We start from the raw sequence: 27839 nt of genomic DNA on the forward strand, positions 1-27839 counted from the left end.
GTGAATGCAGAAAGTAATGTGATCGTTTTTCTCATCTCTCCAAGAGATGTTGCTCATGGGGCAGTACAAAGACCTGCTCCTAGTAGTTCTGCCTCAAAACCTGCTTCCATTTTTGACTCATCACCAGGCTACTTGCAGAAGAAGAGGCTGCTCTTTGAATGGTAACACAGTGGGGCTGTCAGGGACTGAATTTGCAAAGTGTCTCAGCATGAACAGTTTTTCTGCAGGCAGTTGGTTACCTTTGCACTTACCTGCGGTGTACATGTGAAAGAATACAGGCTCAGTTTGTTAAAAAATGCTGAGTGTGTATTTTTATGTGCATGTGTCACAGCGATTGTGGCCACGTAGTTGTACCTGAGAATATGCAGCAGCTTACCCTTTCGCTCTGAATTTCTCAATGAAATTGAGACCAAAACCAAAACCAAGCACGCAAACAAACAAAAAACTGTGATATGATTAGGAAAGCTGCAGTTCCCTTAAATGCACTGTTTCAGAATGCAGTTTTCTATTTTGCCAGTTTGGGACTCCCATTAGGAAAAAAAAAAAATCCATTCAACCATTCATTTTCATTTTTTCCCCCATTGTACTGAGACAGCTGCCACAAGTGAGTTGGTAGAAAACTTCGTGCAGCCAAATAATAACAATAAGAGGAAGAACCACTTTGACACAGCTCAGTGGAATGTTAATTTAAGGTCTTAAGTGAATTGCTTTCCAACTAATAGGAGAGGGATGAAAAAAATGCTTTCAGTTTTTGGGTTCTTTTGAAAAATTATACGTGCCTGTTTCTCAGGGAACTCCAAATACAGCAAATGGCAACAGATTTTTTGTCTTATTTCTCTGAACGTGGAAATTAAAGGGAAAAGTTAATGCACAGCCATTAAGTCGAGTAAAAGCAGAGGAGATGTGAAATGTATCCTTTCGAGGGCAGTGTTAGTTGATGTCACCTTGTAGAGCCAGAGCCTGGTTCTGCTGCCCCGTGCGCTGGCAGCACAGGCACCGCCAAGCCAACCGAGCAGCAGCAGCAACCGCGCCGTGGTCTGAGCCCCTCTTAAATGTTTAATCTGATCCAAGCCTGCTGTATCATGAAATATATATCCTAGCACAAACACTGGTTTATTGATGTGGAACTTCTCCTCCATGTTCCTGCCTCGCGGTGACTTTGACCTACTTTAACAATACCCTAATGCTTTTCACGGGATGCGCCATCTGAATGCTCAGCCATACAGTCCTAAATTAGCAACTTGACATTGAAATGCTGATTTACACCTGCAGTCAAATGGATAACACATGTTAAAGGCTGATTGTCAGCAGCTCCAATGCGTTATTGCTTCATTCTGCGGCATTGTCACTTGCCTCCATGCAATTTAAGGACACCGTTGTGGGGCATTGTCGGTATCGCTGTGGACACAGCTGTAGGGGGCTGACACTTTGTCCAGAGCTTGTCATCTGTCTAAAAGCTGACATCACTTCCCAAAAATCACTGTGAACGTTTGGATGTTTAAGTGTTGCTGTATGTTTTAAGACAGCATTGGAAATAAAGAAGCTTTTTGCTAGCATAAAAAGGAGTTAACATTGAATAACTTGCTCTTCTGACCTTCTCACCCCAAGGAAGATTAATGGTCATTTAGATCAGAACTTCCCCCCTGATCAGGGCTCTGAATGCCTCGGGGATTCAGACAGACAAAGGGAGCCTTGTCACCTCCAGGTCACCAGCCCAGACCTGTGGTGTATCTCCAGTGACCATTAGATGGTTGCTCAGCAGTTTATGTGCGAGAGGTGGTGGCTGTAATCCATTTTCCAATGGACAGGCCTCTGCCTCATGGAAGCTGTCACTATGTGCTTATCTGAGCAGCAAGAGACAGGAATTCACACAAACGGTGCCCAAATTAGTTTGTCTTGCACTACTACACACAGAGCCCATGTAGCACTTGTTTCGGTGGCTTCATCTTCCTCCAGGTTTGTCTTTGCAAGCGGGGAGGGGCTGAACCCATGTCAGCACTATGTGAGCAGTGCCACTTCTGTGTCCCCTCCTGGGGGGCTTTGGCCTCTGCTCCCACCTCTGGAGCACGCGGGGCCTGCTCAGACACACTCATAGCTGTGTTTCTGGCATGTGAGCTCGATTTTCTCTCTCCCATTTCTCTCCGTGTGCTATCGAGAGCTGTGACCTGCCCTCCAGGTATTCACTTTGGAGGGAAGGGCCTTACTTTGGCAGCCACCAGTTCAATGCATGAAGTAGTTCCGACATCCTAGAAGAGCACGTCCCACAGCCCTCACGTAGCCATCTCCCGGGCCTAGTTCCTGATGTAATTCATGCCAACTATAATTGTATTTTAAGTGCAAGTCCTAAAACTAGGACTACTCTGTAAAATTGAGCACAGAGTTCAGGGACAGATTTCGATAGTAAAGTAACCATTTGTGACTTTTTATGTTAGAAGGGATGAGGTCACCAAATGCAAAGCACAATTTGGGGACCTACACATCCAGTCTAAGCTAAAAGCACCAACTCACTGATCAGTGGCTGTGTAGGGTCAGCAGATGGTCGGTAAAGGGCTAAGCACATTGTACCTCACTGGAGACATCTGCATGGGCGTAGCACATTGCTAAAAAAATGACCTGTGTGCAGACATATGCATACTGTAGCTACAGCTGAGACACTGAGCCTGAACATATAACAGTTGCAGACCAGAGATTATAAAAAAATAATAATTAAAAGGAAGAGCTAGGATTGAGGAGTCCCTCTCTTCTATTTGGCCATGTTGTGAGAGGAAATAGAAATGTCAGACTTTAGGGTAGTGTCTACAATGGGAAATTCATTTTACAAAACATAATTAAATCCTAAAGGATGTACAATCTAAAACTATATAGTTATTATGGAGAGTGTGCCATGTCTACTGCAAAGTCCCCAGTATCTCTTTCCTGTTCCCTTTTGGTTTTCTCTCTCCTAGGCTTATCTCTGCACAGCTGGTGCCATGTAGTGGACAGAGCAGCTGAACAGACCACAACCAGAACTGAGCTAATAAACTAAGTGTTTAAGTGTTAAGGCTAACAGGATGGAGGAAAAGGACAAATAAATATCAGTTCTGTGAAAATCAAAACTCTTGGAGGCTGCATGACTTGAAAAGGACTGACCTCTATGTAGCTTATGAGTTTGAAAATCCTCTCCTATGTACTTGCAGCATTAATTCATCTTGTTATCTGAGGTGATCTACTTTAATCAGATTCCTAGAAGCAAGTCAGGTACTTAAAGCAGAAGATCTCTGACACCTGTGCTGGCAGTGTCAGTAGAGAGGCCAAAGACCAAGCCAGCAGGGAGAGCAGATAACCCACTTCATCTCCTCAAAACCCCTTTTAGGATAATTGGCATCAGGGGGAATTCTCCCAGTTTCCCCTCAGGGATTCATAGCTGTAGGGCCATTCAGCATACTTGTCACACAAAAGCTGTCCCTAAAGTCTCATGTTTCAAAGACCCAGCCATTCCATAATGCTCCCATCCTGTCCTAAAGCTTCATCTGTCAGGTGCCATGTCTCCAGGCTCCACACAGGCACCTTCACTTAAACCTGGCTTAAAGAGGGCCCCGTAAACACGGCCCTGCTTCTGTGCCCTCAGTGCAGCTTCTTGCCTTTCCTATTCCTGTTTTCTGAGTTTCCTAGCACTGTGGTCACTGAGTGCCCATAATGAGGCTCCTTGTTCTAAATTAAATCTCATTTTCACACAGAACTTAAACCAGAGAAGGAAATGCGATCTGCTGTCCTCCAAAGACCATCATCCCACAGAGCACGTGTGGCACAGGCGGCAAAAAGAGCTTGACGGCTGCATGAGGACACATTAGATACAAGTAAGGTGACAGTTCATGTCTTCGGACTTATCCATGGGAGGAATCCTAAGCAGTTCATGCCTGGTTATCCAAACAGTGGATTTTCCTCTGTTATGTGAGATATTGTATGCAGCTGCAGCAAATGAGCTGCACAAATCCAGCATCCATGTGACAAGCTTTAATCAAGGTGCTTGTTTGTCCAAAAATGGTTATGTTCTTATCAGGAGACAATAGTCAAAATAATCCTAAAATGTTTTAAAGAAAAGCATCAGGAGTAAAAATGCCCCATCCGAAATTGATTGTGCCTTATCAGGGAATAAAGAACTCAAAACAGCCTGAAAAATCAAGGATGAATGTAAATTAAGTTCAGCATCTTAATAAGCTATTGTTTGTTATTACAGCCTGATTTAAACACGCTACTCTTTTGGTGACATTTTTAATGCTTTCTGTGGATTACCAGTGCATGCCCAGAGTATGAAAGCTTGCTAAGCCTCCACGTGCTCAGTCCAAATACGCAGAATTGGCCCTAGCATTAATGCTAGCTCAATGCTATCCTTGCTGCTGGCACCAGCTATGCGGGACTTGAACTTTACAGGGCTGGGCATTGTGCTTCATACAAATCATTGTATGGACTTACTCAAGTGTGTTTTACAAGCTTAGGGCAAATTTGTGAATGTCCAATTATCTAGATGTAACTGTTTTAAGAGGCGCCAACCAGGCTCTTTTTGTTGTTGTTTCCTCGGAGTCCTGCAGTATCCTTCTGTAACTACTGGAGGATGCTTTCAGCCTGGCTTCCAGATCTGGCTGGTGTTTCCCTTCCCGATTACCAGACAAGATGTCTGTGCACTAGCCCTTTCAAACTGCTGAACATTGGCATCTCTTCTGATCCCCTACGGTGAAATTAAAGCTCAGAATGTTTTTTAAATGCCTCAATCCTCTCAATCCTGTTTGGGTAAAAGCAGTCATAGCAGCTGCCAGCAAATTAAAATGTAACTTTTGAAGATCCTTCAGTTATTCACAGACCTTTCAGCTGTGCGATGTTTCTTTAGTTTCGAACTAGTTTTGCAAACTGCTTTAAGAATGAGGTGAAGTTGTGGATAGCATAGCCATCTCTCTTTTCCTTTCATTTAAATGAAAATAGGAGGCTAGGTATAACAGGCTGACTTTACATTTTGCACTCGATGTTGGTTTTACTTTTTTTGTCATTGTCAAGTGCAATTCTGTGGCCTTAAAACCAATCGAAGCAACTTCCTCACCGCAAAAACTACCACTTGCATCGCATCATGCAGAAGTGTTTCAGAGTACATGCCAGCAGCATGCACGTGTAGTTTTATCCCATCTTATTTTTAAATGGTTAACTGTGCACACATTTGAGTTCACAATCCTATTCCAAAAATACCCGTGGTTTATCCTTATCATATTGCCCAGCTATCGGTAAGAAATAGGCTCAAGTGGCTCAGTATGGATTAGATTTGCCTTTTACGTAAGAGGGTACAAGATCCAGTGAGAGCCCGGAGACCTGACCCGGGGAGAGCTTTGTCTTCTCATGACCAGGGAATCCCTTGGCAGTACTGGGTATGCTGAAAATACAGGGATGCTTCCCACTGACTTCACTGGAAGAATACTGCATTAGGAAGGCATTAATTTGTTTACAAAGGCCAGAATAAATAAGGTCTAGAGGTCTCAGATACTTGTCTTAAATCACTCAAAGTTTTAATTTAATTTTTGCAAACATAATTAAAATTTGTTTTTATTCCATTCCTTTTAAGTTTACAAACTATGGAAAACTTGGCAAACAGGAGAAGCATGTGCAGTTGTTTCTTCCAGATGTGTCTAAACAGATCCAGTCCATGTGAAAAGCACACACCACCTCCCCACTGTGACATTTTGATATCTTCTGGGTTGCCATGGGGTTTTCTGCCTTATGCTGTTTTCACCAATTGTTTTTATCTCAGCCTCAGCATATGTCTCTTCACCATCCCCACACCTCTCTCCTTCTGCCCGCATCCCAAAAATCAAATACTTTCCCTGTCCCAGGCCTGTAGATGATGCTAAGTGGATGTTTTGCCAGATGCCATATGTCTGCTGCTGTGTCCTGAGTTGTCCTCCTCCTCCTCAGTTGTCCTCACTCACCTTTGGTCACCAGGTTCTTCCACCAGCAATTGTTTTGATCACTTACTGACAGTGCTGGGAGTTAAGGTGTTTGGTAAATAGAGATAAATTGCAGTCCACAGGGAGGACCTTGGGACTGAGAATTTGGGAACTTGGATTCCAAATGCCATCTTCGGAGTCTTCAGTCAAAGATACACCCTAACTGAAAACATTTCGGGGTGGGTCTTCTCATGGCTGTAGCAGCACCATCCAAATTAAATTAATAACATTCATTGCATTTAGCAGTGAGGAAAAAATTAGCCTAGTCTCTAGATATTTAATGTAATTCAAGGAAAAAATAAAAATAAAAGGATCTGTAGAATCTACAGGCACATTTGGTTTCCTGCAGCCTTCACAGACTGAGCTCTTGCTAAGTCAGTCGGGAGGTGAAGGAGATAGTGTGAAATCATCTGATGTGGCTCTAGAAGCACTTCTTAGGCTGGGAGCTGTGGAGAGTGTCTTCTTTGAGTCTCAAATTACTGCCATGCTATTCTTCAACAGGTTGCATGCAGTTGGGCTTTCTTGGCAGGTATTATCACATGTGTGTTGTAGCAAGATGAACCAAGATGATTTGCCCAAAGTAACCCATGGAGATCTAGAAAAAAGTAGCCATTTTTGCATGGTCCTTTTCTTGAAGCCACATCAAGATTTCCTGCAAAACCCAAGGCATCCATAGCGCTTGATTACCTCATTAAAAGCTGGGCAGAATGAAGTGGAAAACTCCTTTTCATGATCAGCAGAAAATTCATTCCCAGGTGATGATCCCAAAGGAAACATGCAGTGTGTTGGCCCTCCAGAGCCCTGTTTTCTGTCTGGAAGGGCTGTGAGAGTCTTTTGTCAGCTCTCTGTATAAAGCAGCTCATCCTCAGAGCATCATGCCTCTTGTAGGGAAAGTTATTGAAAGCTTACCTGCTCAAAACCTGACCTGCAAAGCAGTAATCAGATTTTTGCTCTTAAATCCCACTTCAGTTTCCACATCCATGCTGCCCTTCAACATGATGAAACACCAAATATTTGTTCTAACATCGAACAATGGCTATGGTTTAAAAATATCCCTAGATCATACCTACAATTAGGAAAACAATGACTCGGATCCAAAAGTACCTCTTCTCACAGGACTCTGAATAACCAAAGGTGTAATAAAGGGTGGGTTAGATGTGTTATAGCTTTTTTTTTTTTTTTGGTCAACTATTCAGTGTTGCTCTTCATTATTTTTTTTTTATCCTTTTTAAAGCCTTAAATCCTCCCTGCATAACCGCCTCTGCTCTATTCACCGCTGAATGGACGGTGCGCTGATCTTTTTATTGGTGGGTAGTGGATTTGGTTTGATTGCTTGACACGGGAACAATAGCGGGATAAACAATTCCTTTCGAGCCCGTGAAACTCCCCATCTGTTGGGCGCGCGCGTGTTCAGAGAGAGCCGGCCAGAGACAGATGAACACGGCAGCCAAGCCTGATGTTAATGGCATCAGTCATACAAGCAGAACATGTGGCACAATAAATCAAAAACTAATTGAACTTTTGCTCGATTATGTCGCCGTCCCACTGCCCATTTTAAGCAGCGCACGGTTTCCTGGAACAATGCCCACAGCCCCTGCCATAGACTCCCTGCCCTCGGACAGCAGGAGGCTGCCCTGGGAGGTAACAAGTGATAGCGGCTTCTCTCCGCTCCTTTCTTGCTCGAAACAGTGACACCTTCCTCAGAGCCTCCTTCCAGGCTCAGAATGTGTATTTGACCAACATTTATCTGTTCAAAGAGAACTGACATTAGGATGACAGTGACAGCCCATGTTTGCTGGCATGTTCCAACTGGGACTGTTGCTGACAGGATTCTATAGGAGAAGACAGCATTAATTTTTGTGCTAATTGCAGTATTAATGAAGGCTGGACTGATATAATTTAATATCACTGTTAGCACTTGAAAGTGTTTCTGCTACATCTGCTACTGGAGCCTGCGAGCCAACATTTTCAAGCTTAGATGTCCATGGCAAGAAGTAAGTCAGCGGAACTTGAGGGGGAAATTTCCACAGATGTGGAAGGAACAATTTCTGACGGGAGCATGAGGGAACCAACTTGAAACCTTTAGAAAAGCACCCCTATACTGAAGTGCATAAATGTGGAATAAGGCCCAAGATCCCTCATGTCATATAGAAACCTGGTTATGACTGAGCCACCTGCCCTCCCTCAGGAACCATTAAAGCACAGGGGACATACATACAGACCTACAGATGCCTGCCTGACATGCCCTTCTTTCGCATTTAAAATTTTACACTGACATGCCCAGGAATGCTTGGATGTTTACGAACTTAAAAGGTGAGGTACCAAACGCTTAATACACTTAGAATCAGCTCCTCGTTATATGGGAGGAGCAGCATTTTATGATAAACGTGTTAAAGTACACAAAATGTAACCCAAATCATTTTATAAAACCTTGCAGCACTTCTGTAAAATTTTATTTGCCAATACGTTAGCTGCAAAGAGCAGACTTTATTATTAGCCATTTCTTGTGGAGGATTCTCCAAACTGGTAAAAGGATAAAATGTTCCTATCTGAGTAGAGGCTTAAGTAACAGCTAAATTAAATCTTTGCATTAATAGTATTCATAAAAAGGCAGATGGGAGCAGAAAATGTTGCAATGAAGAATATGGAATGAGATGAGATCACAGCATCAGTCTGTCCTTTGTAGATCTGGACAATGATCACAGAGCCAGATTGGATTAGTGAAACCTATTTACCAGAAGTTCAGAGCAGTTGCATGAAGCTGAAAGGCAGTCAGGAGGGAGAGGTAGAAAATGCACCAGATTTACAGCTGCAGCGACGAAAATTTAGAAGTTTTCACCACCGTGATTTCATCCAAATGTGAGTACATCAGAACTATAACGCTGGGTACGGTGTTGTCTTTTGGATGGAAGGAGCGTTTTTATCCTTAGAGAAACCTTTGAAAGGAGCAGCTCATCTGTCTGTTCTGCTTGCGCCGCGCTGCGCTGCCAGCTCGGTGCTCTCTGCTTCTTTCTGGAGCTAATCCATGCAGGTGCTTCGACATTGTGGCTGTGTAAAATCCTTGCACGGGCAAAACTGGGAGAGATCTGGAATCAGTGTTCGTGTACCTATGAGGTAATTGCTAAAGTGACAGCTTGCAACTGTGTGGCTATTCTGTGTGATAGAAAAGAAAATGAAGTTCTGTGAGCAGTTAGCAGCTCAGATGAACTGGGTGAACTGCATGAATGTGGAATTTAAGTCTGCTGGCTCAATAAGTGGAACATTTCCAAAGCCATGCCCTCGAAATGAATGCATGATTAACATTAATTGCTTGTAATGAAGAGTAAGAACCGGACAAAGCCTAGTCTGCATTTGATTGAACAAATTAGTTTAAACTCAATAGCTGCATATTTCAGCAACAAGAAAAAGAAAGCAGGTAAAAGCAGGGAAAACAAATTGTGGGGCCAGATCTGATCTTTACTTGCAAGCTGCAAGCCTGAGCTCTCAGCTGCTTAATTTCAGAATGTAAGTGGAAATGACAAAGTGAACCGTCATTGTAATTGTTTTTGTTGCCTGAAATCTGGACTGCGCATACAAACAGCCTCTTGCAGGCAAATCCAGAAATGGCATCTGCAAGAATTCAGCCGTGCCTTCCTGCTCCTGCTCCCTGCAGAAAAATCATGTTTGCAGGGAGAGCCCTGCAATCCCACTGTTTTCATTGCTGCCATTGTATTCCTGTGCAAGTGGGTCACTCACGTCTACCTCTGCAATTCACTCTTCTTTCAATGGCTATTCAAGTAATTGGATGTTTGCTGGTGCTGTGACTTCCCTTTCATGCCTTCCCTTTCTTCAGCCCATGTGAGCCATTTGCCACGTATGCTGGCAAATGACAGGCAGCGAGTGAGTCAGTCTGTGGATCGTACGCGCTCTGAAAATAGGCAAATTTATTACCATTAAGTGCATTAGTACACGGTTCATCGTGCACCAGCCTGGTGCCAATAACAGCACAACAGTACTCACTTCTGGGAGAAATATATATAAACTGTACTCCTCACACTGGGCAGTAAAATACGTAAAATACCAGAGACGTGAAGGTGATTCTTTGTGTCACTAAACTTTTCTGCACTTGAGTTTAATTAAAGTGCTTTGCCTATGAACAATTAATGATTATAGTCCTCACACAATGCAATACCAGCAGTAAAAGTGATTGCAGCAGCTTCAAAAGCAAGTTACAACACATTCACAGAAAAAAAAAAAAAAAAGAAAAAGAGAAAACTTCATTGTACTTGTATGGTTTTCACTCCATGCTTGCCATGTTTTAAAATATAAAACTACTCATGCAGGAGAAGGCAGTAGGGATCCTTGAGGATACCACCCCATTCAAAACAGGCTGCGATCAGGCTGACAGCTGAGCACACTCTCTAACTGTGCACACAGATAACTCACTTGTGATAGGTGTGTAAGCACCCTGTACCTCAGCAGGTTGCTAGCAGGGGACTTGGACAAGATTTATTACCTCCTGTCTTACCGTCCTGCTTAACTATGGGCAGAGATTGGCCAAAACTCTCTTTCTGTCTAATGGGGTCCTAATGCTCAGTACTTGTATCCTCACTGTGGTGTCTGAACTGGTGGTCTGGTTTTCAGTGGTGGCTGCAGGTATTCAACATTGCAGAAAATCAGACCACCCGTCTGAAATGGGGATTTCAGATGGATCCATGAAAGTACCTGAACAGTGAGCTACCTAAAGCTGAGATCCCCAGACCTGCGGGCTAGTGGCTGTAGTCACTAAGACTCCTGGTTTGCCTAGATTCCCCCACTAAAATTGCCAAAATGCCTGGATTCCTGTGACTGAGCACCTACACACCCCAGGGCTGGCGACCTCCCTGTGTGCAAGGGAGAAATTATGGGATGCCACAAGTCATTGCTGACATTGTCCTTCACAGACAAGGGTAGCTCTTAGACAAATGCAGGCTGTGTAGGAAGAGTGATCCTGGTCCTGTGGCCAGCTCTTCTTGTACCACAGCCCTGAAAGCTGCTCAGTTCTCCTTCATACCATCCAAGGAGAGGCCGTGGTATGGGCAGCAGTGTCCAGCACTGTGGAGGCCACCTCTGCTGTCACTCACCCCCCATGGCAGCGGGAGCAGTAGGCCCAGGTCCTATCACCTGCACCTCATCCCCTCAAGGCAGGAACTCAGATTAGCAGCAGGAATGAAAAGCCTTGGGCCAACTCCAGCTGCTTCCACATCTTCCTAAGTCTCCACACACATTAACACATAGCAAAGATGAGCACTGCAGCTCCTGGATGCCAAAAATGTAAAGGCAAACTCAGCTGGAGAACGAGAGTCACCTGCGACTCCCTAACAAACTTTTCTGATGCTTCAAAGCCTTTGGGCTATAAATGGAGCCTGAATGGGAAGCCTCCCTTCACATGCCTTGCCTGCAGGGTCAGAATTTAGAATTAGAGTTAAACCTGGCTCTGAATTTTGCAAGTTTTTGTAGGCTCCCTTCTGTAACCAGCTGCTAAATCCTGTAGGCATAACTCCCGTATTCTGCATACAGGGGAGGGTAATAATTCTAACGTGCAAAGAGTAGGATACAATGAGAGCTGGGAGAATAACTGAGTTTTTCAGGTTTCAAGTCAAACTGGAACTAAAAGCATTTAATCAATCTTCACTTTGTCCAAAAAACACCCAAACCCAATCAATTCCGTGTGAGTGCAATGACCAGTCAAAAGCTTGGCTTACGATCCTCATTTCTCATGTGTCTTGTGACCAGTGTTTCTGTTTTGCCTATGATTTTGGTGTCTTTATGGGTTTAAGAAATCAAATAGAGAAAAACTTTAAGCAAAACGCTGCATCAAGTTAAAGTACTGAATGGGTCATTTTGTGGCTGAAAAAAAAAAAAAGGAACAGATGTAGCACAAATGTTGTTATTTGGACATAATATGATAAAACTGAAATTTCTTCATGAAGTTATTTGAGCTTTTTGGAAGAAAATCTGTATTTAGATAAAGTGATCAGCCTCTCCAAAGTCAGTGTAGATACTAGTCATGGTTGAAGCTTGCTGGATGGAAGGAGAAGCTCAGTTTCTCCTAACACCAAAGAGCCCTTATCCCAAATATCATTAGACAGGAGGCCAGGACACGGCCTCCTGTAGGAAGAGGCAGATTCCTCCTGGAAACCCATGGGAACGTGCAGACACTTTGGGAAGGCTCTTGCCCTGTGCCCACAGATGTCTGTATTGTATAGCTGGAAAATGGTCTCTGAGGTGACATTTAAAAAATATATATATATATTTTATTTTGGGTTGTTTCAGCTGGAATCCTCCTTAACCCCCCTTTTTTTTTTCCGCCCCTCCCCACCATGCCATTCTTTTGGAGGCATTTCAGAGGCATATTTGGCCTAATCTCACTGGTGTAGCACAGCTACAGCACCACAAAGTAATGAGAAGTGACTTTAAAATACCGAAATGAGGTGAGGTTTTGTTGTGGTGGTGGTGGTGGTGTTTTTTTGTTGGTTTTTTTCTTTTCCCCCAATAATAGCAGTTATTATCCAACACCAGCTGCTCCAGCCCTTATCTTTTCTATGTCCCCCAGCAGAGACTGCATGGGGGCTAAGAGAAGAGCTGACATGCACAGAGCCACCAGACAAGTGTCAGACACCATGAGCCTCTTTGGAGGCTCTCTCCCAGCTCCTGCCCCCCTACATTGGGGCAGGAAAACCTACCTGAGGTGAGGGTCGCTGCTGGTCTCCTAACACTTCAGCCCAAACAGAGCAGTGCCCGTTTCCACCACAAACCAGCAAGATCCTCACCAGCATCTTCAATGGGCACCACCCTTGTGTGCTACTTGGGCATGTCTGCCTCCACCCCACCCTGACCATTTTTCTGTTGTTCTTTTCACAGCATGTAGTCCTGCCCGAAGGAGAGCCAAAAGTACGCAGCACATCCTAACCAAGAGTGTAAGAAAAAATTCTCTCCCTCTCTTTTTTTTTTTGTTTGTTTGTTTGTTTTCATTCTACTTGGCTAAGCTCATCTTTCAAAATGTCATGGAGAAATGGGAAGCAGATCTTTCAGGGCAAAGAAGTTCAGCAGTGTCTGATACAGAGAATGAGAAAAGGGAGTTCCTATACAGCTACAGATGATTTACTCTGTATATACAGATTATTACAGAATTACTTCGGAACTCCTCAAAAAATAAGGTCTTTGTGCAGAGCTATTCAAAATGAACATAGCTTATCAACACGGGTCATCTGAGGGATTCACAGACTTAACTCTTATCCATAAAGCACTAATAATAGTGCCGGAGGGACAGGCAGGAAAGAAAAACAAGCAAATCATAGCAGCACATACACACATTAACCAAGGAGCCAGTACCACATTACACTGAGAATCTGGGAGGAAAACATCAAGCAATGCGCTGTAACCTCCAGTCAAAAAAATGACTCTAAGAGAGCCGCAGGAGGATGCTTGTCACTTGATCATGGTGGCACGGGGTCAACCTGGCACCTAAACATCTCAGCAGCTTGCATCTGTGTATGGTTCTCTCCTCTCTCTCCGTCCCTACTATCCAGCCCAGTGCTTACTCCTGCTTTGGGCAGAAAAATACCTAAACATTTCCCACAGCCCTGTGCTATACAGTCTCAGCTTTTTTCTCCTCATTCCCTGCTTTCCTTTCACTCAATGGGTGACTTGTGTTCATTGCAGTTCTCTTCAATAGGTCTCTGAGTATTTTTGTCCCTGATTATATCTGCTGGGCATTATTATTAAATATTATTATTAATTTTATATTAATATATATAATATATTATATATAATATATAATATATAATATATAATATAATATATAATATATTATATATAATATTATATATAATAATATTATATAATAATATATAATATGATATATAATATAATTAATATTATTAATATTATTAAATAAATAGTAATAACAGCATTAGCAAAAGATCTGAACACTGAGAAAATGTTTTCCAAATTTAGACACTTTGACACATTGGTTTCATTTGAGTTTTCTTGTCTTCAGAGCCAATTTTCCTTTCTTAAACCCAGTTAGCCTATTCACGACCCCTTCCATCATCCTTTTATTGCAGTTCTGTCTTGTAGGCACGACAGCCCCGCTTTCTCTTGTGCATGCTAGATCACAAGCATCCTGCTCCCCATTTGTAGATACCCTCCTCTTCATAGTCCAGATTCCCTAATCTCCCCACAGCACCATGGGTCCCCCTGCTTACCACACATACCCATGCACTGGGAAAAAAATTGCCATATTTGCTTCCATCCCCTCTCCTGGTTATTAAAGCAGATCACAGAACCCAAATACTTCATAGGATACCTGGAGTGGACCCCAATAAGAGTCAGGAATATCCCTGTGTTTTTGAGTAAAAAAAAAAAAAAAAGTGTGTATTTTCTCAGTTTGTAAACATCTTATTTTCATCCAGTCACTTGGGCTGAGGTCTCAAAGTTACTCTTTGACCCAAATGAGGATGAAATTCAGTGTCCCAGTGTTGCTCAAAATAAGCTGTATTTAGATACTTCTTTTTTATTTGTTATGCTCTCACATATGTTGTCACATAATGTAAAAATAGCATAAAAGTCCAAACAAAAAGTGAATTGTTCTAATAAGGCAGAATGCTTAAATAGTTACTCTTTTCTTTTTTTTTCTTTTTTTTTTTGACAAAATAAATACTTTTCCAACCAAATGCCCAAACTTTTTCTAATCAGAACTTTCTCATAAACCTATTCAGCTGGATAATTCTCAGCTAGCTCTCTTCAAAATCTAGGACAACCGTATGTCTGTTATGATGTTTAAAAACTCAGCAGAAAATTGTTTCTGTCATGAGGGGGCCTCTAACATTTAATTTAGGTTGGGTCAGCTGTTGTACTCAGCACTATACTCACAAAGGTCTAAGAAAACAAGAGAGGAAAGTCCCTGTTTTGTTGCTGTATTTTGATATGATTTTCTTCTTCCTTTGGGGCTTTCCTGACCCCAATTAAAGATATCCTTTGACTGGCTCTTAGTCTTGATGCACACAGCATCATATTAGCTGCGGGAGCACCAAGCCTAAGGAATGGTCTGCAGATCCAGATAAGCAAGGTTTGCAAACCAATGCAATTTGGACACTCAGCTCTTTGACTTGTGCATTCCTCTTTTTCAGCGTGATGCAGCTGCTGATGTGCAACCATTCAAATAAATTGCACCTAGTGGAATATAGATGCCTGTGAGGAAGTTGTGATTACCAATTTCTATACCCACACTAACGTAGCAGTATGATTATTTATTTTTCACTTTTACTTCTGCACCTGCAGTCCGTGCTGTAGAAATGCCTCAGCTAACTTGAGAGCTTCTGCTCTGGTGATTGCAGTGGATGCACAACTTTAATCCTAGAGAAGGGCAAAAATAGCGAGCAGTGTGGACATCTGCCAGACTTTTTTTCATGGCTAAAATACTCAAGCAGTGTAGCACTGAGTGATTTAACATTCAGGTAACTGACCTAAGGTAACTTCCATGACATTTGAGAATCCACCCCAAAAGCACAATCATGGCAGTGGAAGGGTGAAAGGGAGAAGCACCTTCTTTTATAAAATTATTTCAATGATATTGTTATTTGCAGTTCCTGTTGTCTTATTAAAAGTTCTTCCCAGTGACAGTAGATCCTTTCTTTTGATTTCCTTGCACTCCTATCCCCCAAGTACTGGGATTACAACTCTAAAAACACTCTTGATGACAGTACCTGAATACTTTGCAGAAAGCTGGCAAATCCCTCTGTGTATGCTAGTGCTGCCACATTAAAAATTAGACCAGCATTAGACCATCAAAAAGAGCTTAGCTCCAAAAATCTGATATTTCCTCTATAAACAATCACCTCATCGTCCAGCCTCTAAGCTTTGAAGTTTTACCCAAATCCAGATGTTTAATTGGCCCCTTCTGGGGGGCTTTGGTTCCAAGAGTGCTGATGGGTTTGCTGGAGCAGCCTCTGCACTGTCCTGCAACGCTCCTGTGTCCTCTGTGTCCCTTGTGTAACACTAGCAGGTGTGCAAGGCCTCAGTGCCCTCATGTAAATGTCCACAAAAAAAAAAAAAAAAAAAAAAAAGGACATTTTGTTGAGCTCTGAATTCAGAGTCAGCATCCGGCAAACAGAATGAACTGTGCAAATGACATAGAGGTTTAAGTTAGTAATTATTTCAAGAGCAGTGTACTAATTCGGCAGAGTCTGGATGACTCTGCCATTCACACAAGATTTAAATTTCCTAGTGCATTTAGAAAAGAAAAGTGACTTCTAGCTGATCCTTCTGCCTTACCCTAAGTACCCTAGAGAAATGTCAGCTCCACTTTAGATCAAAAGTGTGTTGCAGCAGGTTTAGCTTCCTGACCTAGATAAGTCTTTATGTATTACAGTAATGGGTGAGGTAGCCAAAGTCGCAGTGAAGTCTCGAATTAGGAGTTAAGAAACTCCCAAAGTGTACTATAGCCAAATGCTGCAAACAAGCAAGTTAACTGAGATGGTGCTGCTGTCCCTGACTGTAATGGCAAATGGCATTGAAACTAGCTTGAGGGTGTTCTGGCACTACTGATATGGCATGTAGCAAGAGACCTTGAGAACATAGATAACGTGCCTAAATAATTCCTGCTATTTACGGAGTTCAAACTAAATATCATCCCCTGCAATGCACAGGCAGATTGTTAAGTTTCAAGTCAGTTGTGGTTTACACTGATCAAACAAGCCACTTTCAGGACTAGAGACTGCTGCAGCCCGCATCCTACTTACCAAAAATGCTCTTTCCATGACCATGCAAAAGCAGCGACCTCAGGTGTCTGGGTAGGAGAGGGCTGCAGAAATTTTCAGCCACACACCAAACAAGACCGCATGTGAGCAAGAGCTAAATGATGGAGCAGCAAGAGGAGGCCTCCTGCCACCATCGGCCCCCTCATTCTTGAGTTTTGGGCAGGATGGTGTGGCCCAGCCCTGTCCGGCAGTGCCAGATTCCTGGTCAGGAGAGCCAGGCCCCACCTGGTGCACGTGCCTGACTTCAAGGACGCCAGCAGTCCCTCTGGCTTTACCTTAGCACTGGGCACGTCCTTAAGTAGCTTACAGAGAAGGGACTGTGCTAGGCTGCGTGCCAAGATGCACCGAACTAGAAGAAAACCCCTCTTAGGTCTCGGATTAGGGCTTGGTGGCCTCACCAGCCCTTTGCAGCAGCATTTCTGCCTGCTGTCGGCCCATTTCAGCTCCTGGTCCCACCAGTCAGGAGGATCCAGACCAGCCTCCTGCGGATACAAGGAATCTAAAAAAGTAAAAAGTGGTCAGGTTTGGGCTTTTATTTTGTTCCTGTTTTGGGAAACATCTGTTTGCACGTGTTTTTAAATCAGCCTGAAGGTTCACAAACACAGAATATTGCACATTAACAGTACACTGAATTCTAATTTATTTAAAGAAATTGAACGATTTTATGAACGCAAGGGGACGTGCCTCAATGCTGTCTTGTTTTTATCTGGAGCGTTTGTTAGAAGGCAGACCGGTGGGTGGAATGAGGCCTTTTCTTTGTCAAAGAGCAGGTGAGACAGGAGAGGCCTGAAGAAATAGCATTTTTAATTCACGTTGCATAAGTTTAACTGACTGCCCAAAATATGATGCAATAAGAAATTAAAACTAAGCAGACTCAGAGGGGTATCCTGAATCAGTAGAAGTTAATGAGGGCCACACTTCATTCTCTTGAAATGAATGCAGGAAGCTGCAGCTCAGCACCTGGGTCCCCAAGGGAACACACCTGATTTTTCTGTGCTTTGTATTTCTCAAGCTCAGAGTCAGAAATCAAACAAGATGAATCCCACCCCAGTCCCCACCAAACAAACCTCTCCCCAGATGACAGGAAAGCAATCAGAAGAGCAAGCAGCACACTGCTCCCAACCAAGGCTGCTCCATCGGGACTCCGACAGCAGACCTCCTGGTGGCCTGCAGAGGTGGCCCTGTCCCAGTCTGGCTCTAACAGGAGAGTTTTACCTCTTCCCTGCAGGTGATAGCAGTGTCTGACTGTCAGCCCCACCACAGTAATCTCCACCAAATGTTCTACAGAGAAGAGGAGGTGCGGGGTTTGGGCCGCCTGCGGGGCGGGCAGCAGGGACCCTGCACCACCATGCACGGTAAGTCCTCAGAAATGGCTTCACCGCCTTCTGGGTCTCCATTGCTTCAGAACATTTCTAGATGTTGCAGTCTTCCAGTCTGCAGTGAAGCAGACATTTTGTTATGTAGAGAAAGGGTACTTCCATGCTTAAAACACTCAGTGGAATTTATGAGATAAAGACCACATCATTGCAGAGCTCTGCTCCCTGCAAGAGCAAGCTAATAAAGCATCACTTGCTTTATTCAAAGTCATAAACTCTCCCTTTCCAAGAGTTGACAGTATTGTAGTGATGATAGATTGCTTATAACTGAGCTTGCCTGACTCATCTTATTATATAAGATCCCTGTTCAGTTCCTTAAAATTTGCCAAAACATAATCATTTGGGATGAAATTTTAGATTCTGGCTGTCAGCCACGGGCCTGATTTTTTTTTTTTTCAACCAAAACTTGTTCATCATATTTGTGAGAACCCATGAAGGAGAAAATAGAGTTTGCCAATGCAAAAACAAGGAAATGAATAAACATAAACAGACTGGTCGTTCAGTTCCTTTTCAGTGCTGATGTGTTATGCTTGGAAGGAGGAAGCTGGAGCAGGGCCATGAAGTTTGTCATGGGATGGCCTTTTAATCCAAAACACACCTTTTGCTCTCCCATGAAAAACCACCCAGATGCAATCCAGCTAAAAGACTTTGAAAAATCCCATCTGGCACACGTTTGGTAGAGACATAGGGAGTTTAGCTGTTAAAAGCTGTTAAAAATGTAAAGCAGATCCTACCATGAACGAGCATGTTCTTCACACCACTGGTCTGCAACTGCATGGTTTGTAAGCCACCTGATCTGAACACAGAGTGGGCAAGAGCAGGGCCTGGGAGCTTGAGCTTGGGACTGTGGGGAAAGATCTGAAACCGGGAAAGGAGCCAGGACATGGCTGAACAAAGAGCTGTGGCTGAGGGGTTGGAGGAGGGATGGAGAAGGAGTGTTTGGGACTGGCTGGGGGGCAGTGGGTGGCAGAGAGGTACTAGGGGAGAAAGAAGAGACTTGTGGTGTCTGTTGTGAGGGGAAGCAAAGGGAAAAAGAGACCAGATAGGCACCAATGGGAGAAAGGATGCGGGAATCTGAAAAGAGGGGTGGAAAATGGGGGAAACAGTTCTCATAAGGGGAGAAAGGGAAGTGATTGGGCAAACAAACTGAATGGGAAAGAGGGAGCAAGTAAGGTTAAATTAACTGTGCTGAGCAAGAGATCTGGAAATAAAACAGAGGCAAAAGGGACTGTTGGAGGAGCAGATAGAGGGAGAAGGGATTTCACCAGGAGCCAATTTCACCAGGAGCAGCTGTTCAGGACACCAGAGCTCCTCGAGGGCTACCTTAGCTTGTGTAGCATAATGAGGACATTTGTAGGATGCTGGCACAGAAAGTGCTCAGAGAATGCAGTGGGACATCTCCAAGTTCCTGAAATAGTTCCCTAAGCACTGTCCATCACTGCCAACAGGTTCCTCAGCGATGCACATCACCTAACACAGCTGATACATCCCCTGTTTTCTGGGTGCCCATTTCACAATTCAGACTCTGATACCCAGGAGCACTCATTTCTAGCTGCCACAAAAAGCTGTACTTTGACTGCAAACCATGCTGCATTCTGCTCAATTCCTCTGAAAACTTCATCTCAGAAAACTCTAATCTTAAACTCAGTACTGTTTGTTTCCCCAGTATAACCCCTTATCCTCCAGGAGCCTATGAAGCTGTTGGATTTTTTTTTTAACATTTGTGCAGATGTTGACCACAATGACCAGCAATACAGAAAAGGCCATAAAAATGAATAGTCTAGCCCTCAGAGGATTCACTAGTGGGAAAACTGGGTATAGGACCGCCTACTGAACAATAAAAGCTGAGGATGAATAATTACTTTCTGAGTGAACACTCTCTATGTGGTGCACTGAATGGGGCAGAACAATCTGTGGAAAAATGGTTTCTGGTCACAAATTAGAGCCTGAATCTCAAAGGGGAATAAAATAATCGTGGTCCAGTTCTGGTGCTTCATAACTTTTGATCACCTGACTACAAATTTAGCATTTTAAGGGGAGAAAAGCAGAAGTGTTTGCAAATATTTGTATGAAAATAAAAATAGCTCTTTGCTATGATCAAAGGGTCATAGAACGGTTTGGGTTGGATGATGTGCTACAGCTTCTGGTTTCAGCAGGCGTTGTACTAACGAATAGCTACACAGAGAATGAGGTGCCATGGAAGAGTGCAGAAAGGTTTCTGCAGCTGTTTCTCAACAGCTGGAGAGCCAGCCTAATGTGTTATAAAGTGATTATATATTTGTCCCAGGATGTACAACATCTGTTTGCATTAATCTCTGTACAAATGTGCCCTCTACATAAATTTCACCCCTCAAAAACATCTTTCAACATCCTTACTGGGAATAGTTTTGACTTTGGTGTTTTCCAGGCTTGCTTCATAGACAATTATTGCTGAATATTAAGCAGACTACAGATTTGATACAGCACAAATTGAAATCTGGGTAATAGAACAAACAGTTAAATTTTCATAGTAAGCTAGAAATGTGCAAAGAGTACAGATGAGAGCATCAGCATGCTTATTGCTAGCATTAGAAATGCTGTACAAATATCAAGGCATAAGGACAGTCTGTACTAGCATGGAGCAGGTCAGGTGTCAAGGCCAGAACAATAAACTCCTGACAGCCCTCAAAGCTGTGCTTTGCTTCACAGGGTGGATAGATTAAATATTTATGTGTATATATGCATTTATTCTACAGGAAAGAAGTACTCAGTTTTGTACAAGCACTCATCTTGGAAATATAGGGCAAAGTCAGACTAAAAGGTTTGGAGCAACCCTTGTCCCACACTTGGCCATCCATAGCACCTTCTTGAAGTGGCATTCACAATGCACCCAGCCACCCCTGTCCTGACGAGCGCTTACCAAATTGAAGTCATGGGGACTTAGTTTTGCTTAAATATTTTGAAAAAGTTGACCAGAACATTATCTAATAAGAGGGGGATGCTGAATGGAAGAATCAGACAAAATAAGAGCAAACAAACAAATAATATATGTATATATTGTTTATGTATATGTTTATGTTTATATATTGTAATATTTATATAGATTATATATTGTTTTTTATATATAGTTTATATATTGTAACTAACTAGATATGTTATGTGTATTGGGAATACATATATATATATATATATGGACATATATATATCTCTGGACATTAGCTGAAGCACTGGTGCCTGGAGCCACTTTCCCAATACTGTTAGTAACCTAACACACAAGATGAGAGAAAGTAATTGAATTAAACTTTGACGTGAGGGATACAGTTAGGTACCTAATGGAATTACTGGCGGGGGAGAGCAGCAGGAGAGAAGCTAGTTGAGATATTTATCTTGGTCAGCTATTGCCCCCAGAAGGACAAGACATTTCTGACTGTTAACTCACGCTGGAGACAGTGCTATAAGCAGCATCTCTGCTATTTCTGAGGTTTCCAGTTATTATTTATATTTCCTTGGTAACAGCAGTTGTGAATCATATTGTATCTTCTATCTTGGTGAGTCCTGGTGTTTCTGTAAGTCTTTGCCCTTCCCTTACTTGAATACCACTTTTAAAAAAGAGCAGACACCTAAAAATGGCCAGGAATGAAAAGAAAGAGGGGAGAAAAAAAAAAAAAAGAGAGAGAGAGAGAGAGAGAGATCCACATCATTCCCACAGCCAAATGGGAGGATTTGGCTCTGTGAGAGAAAATCTGGAATCCCTCCTTCATTTATTTCCTTGGCACAACTAGCAGGAATGTCAGTGAGCATTTACATGGGGAGAAGTTCTCGGCTGAGCACTCGCCTGTAATTGCAAGCTAACCTCCAGGCTCGAGGACAGCAGAGAGAGGTCCCACTTGGCCAGAGGCAGAGAGAAAAGTTAAAATCCCTCCCTGTGGTGGGGTGGATGTCACACACATCACTGTCCGTGTGAGAATAATTCCATGGGTCAACCCAGAAAGGAGAATGACTCCCTGCTCCTAGGCAGGACAAACCTGGTGGGGAGCTCAAGTGTGCACAAAAACTGTCTTAGCTTTTTTCATGTACATACACACTTTTATAAAAATAAGTGTATACGCATGTACACACACACACATACATATAAAAGTGTTAGCAGTGGGAAAAGGCTCCCATTTGGTCTAAAGAAAGTTTGTCATCTCATTTGAAAAGTCTAAGCACAGTTAAATGCTTTTTTTCATAATTACTTAAGCAATTTCAATATCACTCATTTTGACATCGCAGTAGATGATCAGAATAAAGATATATTTTTTTTTTCACTTTTGGCTATAATCAGATCTGGTGGGACTACAACCTGAACCCTGGCTGTTTTCATACTTGGCTTAAGTACACGGAAGGATGCTTTTAATACAAGCTGTGCCAATGGGATAATCACTGATAATGCCCTGTTTCTTATGCTTTGCAGTGGGAATAACTGAACGAGAGTCATCCAAGTCCTGTAATCACCAGTCAGATAGAAAATCTTTGGTAAGTGAATACAGCAAGACCAACTACCACTGTCTAATGCATATTAAAACCTAGTACCTGTTAACATGTCCCACATTAACAGAGTGGCAGCCTGCGGCAGCACTTGCAGGTTTCACAGTCTTCTTCAAGACTTTGAGACAGGCTTGATGCCAGGGGCTACCCAGCTGGGAGCAGCGGCTGGCACAGGAGAGCTGCCCCTCCGGAACCGAGGACACATTGTAGGATGGAGGCAGGCAGGCACCTGCATGGTCAGCCCTGGCAAGACTTGGGAGGAATTAGCCTCTTGCTCCTCAGGAAACCTCATCAATTGGGAAAAGATGTATTTCTAAGATGGAATAAGTGTCAAATAATTCACACACTCCAGCACGTAATGCTGAAAAGACGATCAGATCAATCACAAAGGTCAATACAGAGTCAACAGGAAATCATCATACAAAATCTGAAAATTTGTTCTGTAGTAGGGACAAAATGTTTTGGTTCAGAATGATTCAGCTTTACTAAAATATTTTCCTCCTCTTTTTTTTACAAAAACAATTTTCAAAGTCCTTACATTCTGTAAAAACTAGATTTTTCAAACAGAAAATAGTGCTCTGAAAAGTTTCTAACCAACACTAAACTAAGCTACAGAAACTTTATGGCTTCAAATGCTCTTTGGATGGCTACAATATACCAGCTAGCTGTTAGCTGGCCTACGCTCAAGGAAAACGACCAATATTTAAGGATGATCAGAATTAACAGCATTAATTTTATTAACGTAATGAAACTAGTTACACCTACCAGCAATTAACCTGGTTGAATTTCAAAGAGTATTTGCAAAAGTAATTTCAAACATCTTTACGTCTGGGATTCTTTCAGAGCACACCTAAAAGTATCCAGTTCAGGGGAAACATTCATAAAGGCTCAAGAAATTGTGATGGTTGGGAAAGCAGCTGTAGGTGTGACCTGCACAAAAGAAGCCAGGCGTAAAAACTAAGGAATAAAAAGTTCTGCTAACCTCCCACATTTTTGGGGAGGTGTAAGTCCTGCTCGTACAGCCGCTGTGCTGAAACCAGTGAGACCATTCACGTGAGCAAAATGTTTGTGTGGGCAAGGGTACAGCAGTCAGGTCCTTAACCTGCTTTTTCTTGCTAAGAGATTTACAGTATGTATTTATTTTCCTTAAAAAATAATTAAAAAAAAAAAAAAGCCTCTTTCCTCAGACTAACTCAGGTTCCCACTCACCAGCGCTGTTCTTTTCCCCCAGCAGCCCCCATCATCGCTAGCCATCCCCATCGCAGCGAAGCCGGCGGCTCTCACAGGCTCCCCCACGGATGACCAGCCGCTCGCAGACGAGTGAGTCCCAGCCCCATCCCCATCCCCATCCTCCCCAAAGCAGCCGTGCGTGGGCACTGCCTGGTGAGGAGGGAATGGGTGACACCCCCCCAGCCAGGCACCACTTCAACAGGATCACAAGGAATTCCTCAGCCGCAGATCTCTGAATCACAGCTGTAAAACCTCCTCAAAGAAACTCTGCTTGCTTCCCAAAGGGAGGGGGGAATTGGCTGAAGAAGACATTGATGCCATTGGTAACTGTGGCTATTGTACAGCCGCCCTGGTGTCAGCTACAGTTCTGTCACTAGGAAAAAAAAAGTCTAAATCCAAAATTTAAGTATTTTCCCCTAAGTAGTCTATAATATTGGTCCTAAGGCGGTTTGGAAAATTTAATTAAGTTGCCATTTTGTCTCTGAAGTGTAATTAAGGAACAGGCTGAGCATAGTATAAATGCTCATTGTCACAGTGTCATGGGGACACCCATACCTTTGGAAACGGGCAGCCCACGGGTTTCAGTGGCTGGTCATCATAGGGAAGGAAAAAGGGCCCCAGAGATGAGTGCTTTATTCCAGCCCTCCTGTGCTTTATTTGCCAGCCACAGGCAGCGCTTGAGGAAGATGGCAGAGTACGACCTGACCCTGCCACCAGGAGCAGAAGCTTCTCTACCACTGACAGGAGGCAACCTGTGCGGGACGCCCAGCCTGCTGAGGAAGATGTGGATGAAGCACAAGAAGAAGTCGGAGTACCTGGGGGCAACAAACAGTGCCTTTGAGGCAGACTGATAAGTCCTGGCATCACTCAGAAAGACAGAAGTTCCTTTAGCCAGGACAAGGTGCTCTAGGATTGATAAGGGAACAGACACAGCACAGCTCCCCCAGGAAAACGATATCCTTTTCATTACTTGATGCCATTGCCTCAGAAAGGTAGGAGAAAGGCTAACTAAGGTAAAAATGGTGAGTGTGATGCAACATGCTAGCCTTTCTTTGTTGCAATACACTAGAACCCCAAGTATCCCACTAGATTTACGTCTTGACTCGATGATGCTGAAGCTACTGCTGACCTATTGTACACGTCCTGTCTGAATCAGCTCAGACTCACAACAAGAGAAGCCTGCCAAGATGCTTGTGTGTTCCTGCAAGGTTACGGTTCTGTTTTTGTTACTGAGTGCCATTGAGTGCCAGGGTTTGCTTGTTGTGTATCACTGCTTGCCCTCTTCCTCTTCTCATATCCTCTCTTCTGAGAAAGGAGACAAAAAATGCATCTTACAATTTGCTTGGTTGAATGACGTATGCTAGACATCTTTTTTCTTCAGTTTTGATGTCTCAAGACAGGAGTAAAAGGTGCAAAAAATTTTAAAGAAAAGATGAGTCAGAACTGAGCAAGTTTGCAAATACAGATTTACCAAACTTTGCCACACGGCAAGTCACTGGTGCTTTAAAGTGCCCTGCCAGTTCAAACTATGAGCTACTGAAAAACCTCAAGAAATACGTTCTTCCATTGAACCTGATTATTAAGTCAGTAACTTGCTGTCTACCTGTGTGGTTCAGAATATTTTCCTAAGTGCGGAAAATGCTAGTAGAAAATACATAAATGATGCAAGTAGACAACTAAATGTGAGATATTTGCATATACCAGACCTTTGCTTATGAGCTGGTGGATTCAATGGAATCCCCTACCCCCATTTTTTTTTCAAAATTAGAAATTGCTGACCACGGTCCCTTGGGCTTTCCTCTCAAAAAAAAAAGTAATACAAAAAATGTCACCGGTATTACAGACAACATTATATTAGTCAAGAACAATACTTGTCTCACGTAAGTGCTCCCTTGGTTATTGTACAAGACTTTGGTTTGCCTAAATACACAATTTTAAATATAAACTTGGGGAAATTATGGCTGCTGCAGCTCATAGCAATGATGATTTTCTCTGATCTAACTGCCAGTGCTGCAAAGCATAAATGAATAGGTGGCCATTGGTGCGCCAGAGGTGTGAATGGTATGACTGCAGCCAGCAGTGTAACTGCAGTTACATCTCCTTCCCTTCCTACCACAACTACCCAGGTAATCTCTGCACTTGTGATATCTGCCAACTTCATCCGCTGCTTGTGTTAAAATCATCTTCAACTTGGGCTTTGAAAAAACGTATTCCAAGTTTCTCTTCCAGTGGAGGACTGAGAGAGCCTTGGATTACAGCCTACAGAGGTGCAGGCTTGGGCAGTGATCCACAGCCAAAGGCCACCAAATCAGAGGTACCAAGGCACAGCCCAGGCAGAAGGGAAAGGCTGCAAAAGCAACCAGGTCCATGGGCTTTGGGGTGAGAAGGGTGGAGAGGTACACAGGAAAGGTTCACAGCTGAGAAACCAAAGTCTGTGGGATGTGAAAGCAACTGCAGCTGGTACCCAGCTTGTTTTAGAGAGCGCGTGTCCCCAGCTGCTCCAAGGAGCTGGACGTGCTGGAGAAGGTGTGATGTGGCTGGAAGGGCGCCTTTAAAAACATATGATGTCTCGTCACGCTGAGTCTGCCAAGAGGAGAGAGGAACTAGACCTTCATAAAACACCTCAGCTGCCCATCGGTGCTCAGTAACTTGGAGGACAGCACCACAGATAGAAATCACACAGCCTCTCCCCTTTCTCTTTTTTACCAAAGGCAAACAGCCTGACGCAGACCCAGCCCAGGGAGATGAGCTCCTCTCCTGCTTCTCTTGCATCCTCCCGGGAGAGGAGAATCACACAGCTCCTTGTTAACCACACACAATAGGAGGCAAACCCCTCACAGGGGTTCACCCCACCTTTCAGCTGGAGCTTTTCACCCACTGCCCACGTGCAATAGTCTAGACGGTGTAACCCTGCCAACATCAGGTCCTCCGTGGCTGAACCCAGCTGGAGCCATCCCCAAATTTTTCCTGAAATGTGTTTTACAAATATCATGAACCACACTATCCCCTCCCCTGCCCCTAGCCCTGCCAGCAGCTTTGGCCTTGCTGGCACATGCTATTTTTACGTGAATAGGTAAACCTAGTGCATTCAGTGGGACTATTTGCTTGTACAGCAACACATACGTTCAAGGAGTAGGGAGAACAGTAATAACTAGACTCATTCCCTAAGCAAAGCAAAGCAAAAATAAAAAGCAGAAAAACAGAGGGAAATGTCCATTTGCTGCATTTGGGGCAATTAAGGCTCTGAGTACTTGTGATACCTGCCCTTGTAGCTAATGTGGCCTGGAGAGTTCAGTCCAGGGCAGCAAGAATTTTGTCTGTTGAGAGCTGTACCTTAGTATTTCATTTTGTTAATTAATAGCTTTAAGCAGTATGAGGATGGAGAAAAGATGGTTAATGTTTCTACATAATATTTGCTGTATCTTGAAATGTGTATTTATGGTTTCCTTATTTATTTAATTTATAATTTGTGTCTGCGAGAGAAGGAGAGATTTGCAAGATGCATAACTAATTCCTCTGTATCCCAGGAACTGCTGTGAAGATTTCTTGTATTGTACTAGATACCTATTTTATTGATTCAAATAAAATATGTCCTATTCATACAAAAAATAAAAGAAACGTGTAGCATGTGGTAACATATGGATCTTGGTGACTTAAAAGCATTTTGCAAGGATTTTGTGAGAAATAAAGGCAGGTTTTCTGATACTGAAGAACACACACATCTGATGGCAAAAACCCAAGGTTTGTTCCCCCACAGGAAGAGCCCGGAATTACATGCTTGTGAACGGTCCCAGTACTGTAGTAGTGGAAAAGCCTTCCGTTTTTATTAGATACTCAGAGAAAAGCCCTGGCACAGCCAGGCATTAGACATTACACATATGTTTATTTATCTGATCAGAAGTGGACTATGGACAATGATGTCTAGTCTCCTTGTGGCCCTGGGAGGTGAGGTGTCACCTCCCTCCATCCCATCACATAAG

The 27839-nt window shown here is 43.2% G+C and overlaps 1 protein-coding gene across 2 annotated transcripts; it reads left to right on the plus strand.

The window, feature by feature from the left end:
• The first annotated feature begins 7632 nt into the window (after nucleotides 1-7632).
• Nucleotides 7633-27037, plus strand: VXN (vexin). 2 transcript variants are annotated; one of them, XM_040545796.1, is made up of 6 exons: nucleotides 7633-8825; nucleotides 12849-12904; nucleotides 17976-18102; nucleotides 22556-22617; nucleotides 23861-23949; nucleotides 24524-27037. In XM_040545796.1, exons 1-6 carry the CDS (start codon nucleotides 8759-8761, stop codon nucleotides 24708-24710), a joined length of 588 nt encoding a protein of 195 aa, XP_040401730.1. In that variant the 5' UTR covers nucleotides 7633-8758; the 3' UTR covers nucleotides 24711-27037. The 2 variants fall into 2 exon arrangements, with proteins under 2 accessions (XP_040401730.1, XP_040401731.1); XM_040545797.1 differs by having other exon boundaries at nucleotides 23864-23949.
• Nucleotides 27038-27839: the final 802 nt, after the last annotated feature.

The sequence above is a fragment of the Cygnus olor genome, chromosome 2 (assembly GCF_009769625.2).
Source record: "Cygnus olor isolate bCygOlo1 chromosome 2, bCygOlo1.pri.v2, whole genome shotgun sequence".
In the NCBI taxonomy this organism is placed as follows: Eukaryota; Metazoa; Chordata; class Aves; order Anseriformes; family Anatidae; genus Cygnus; species Cygnus olor.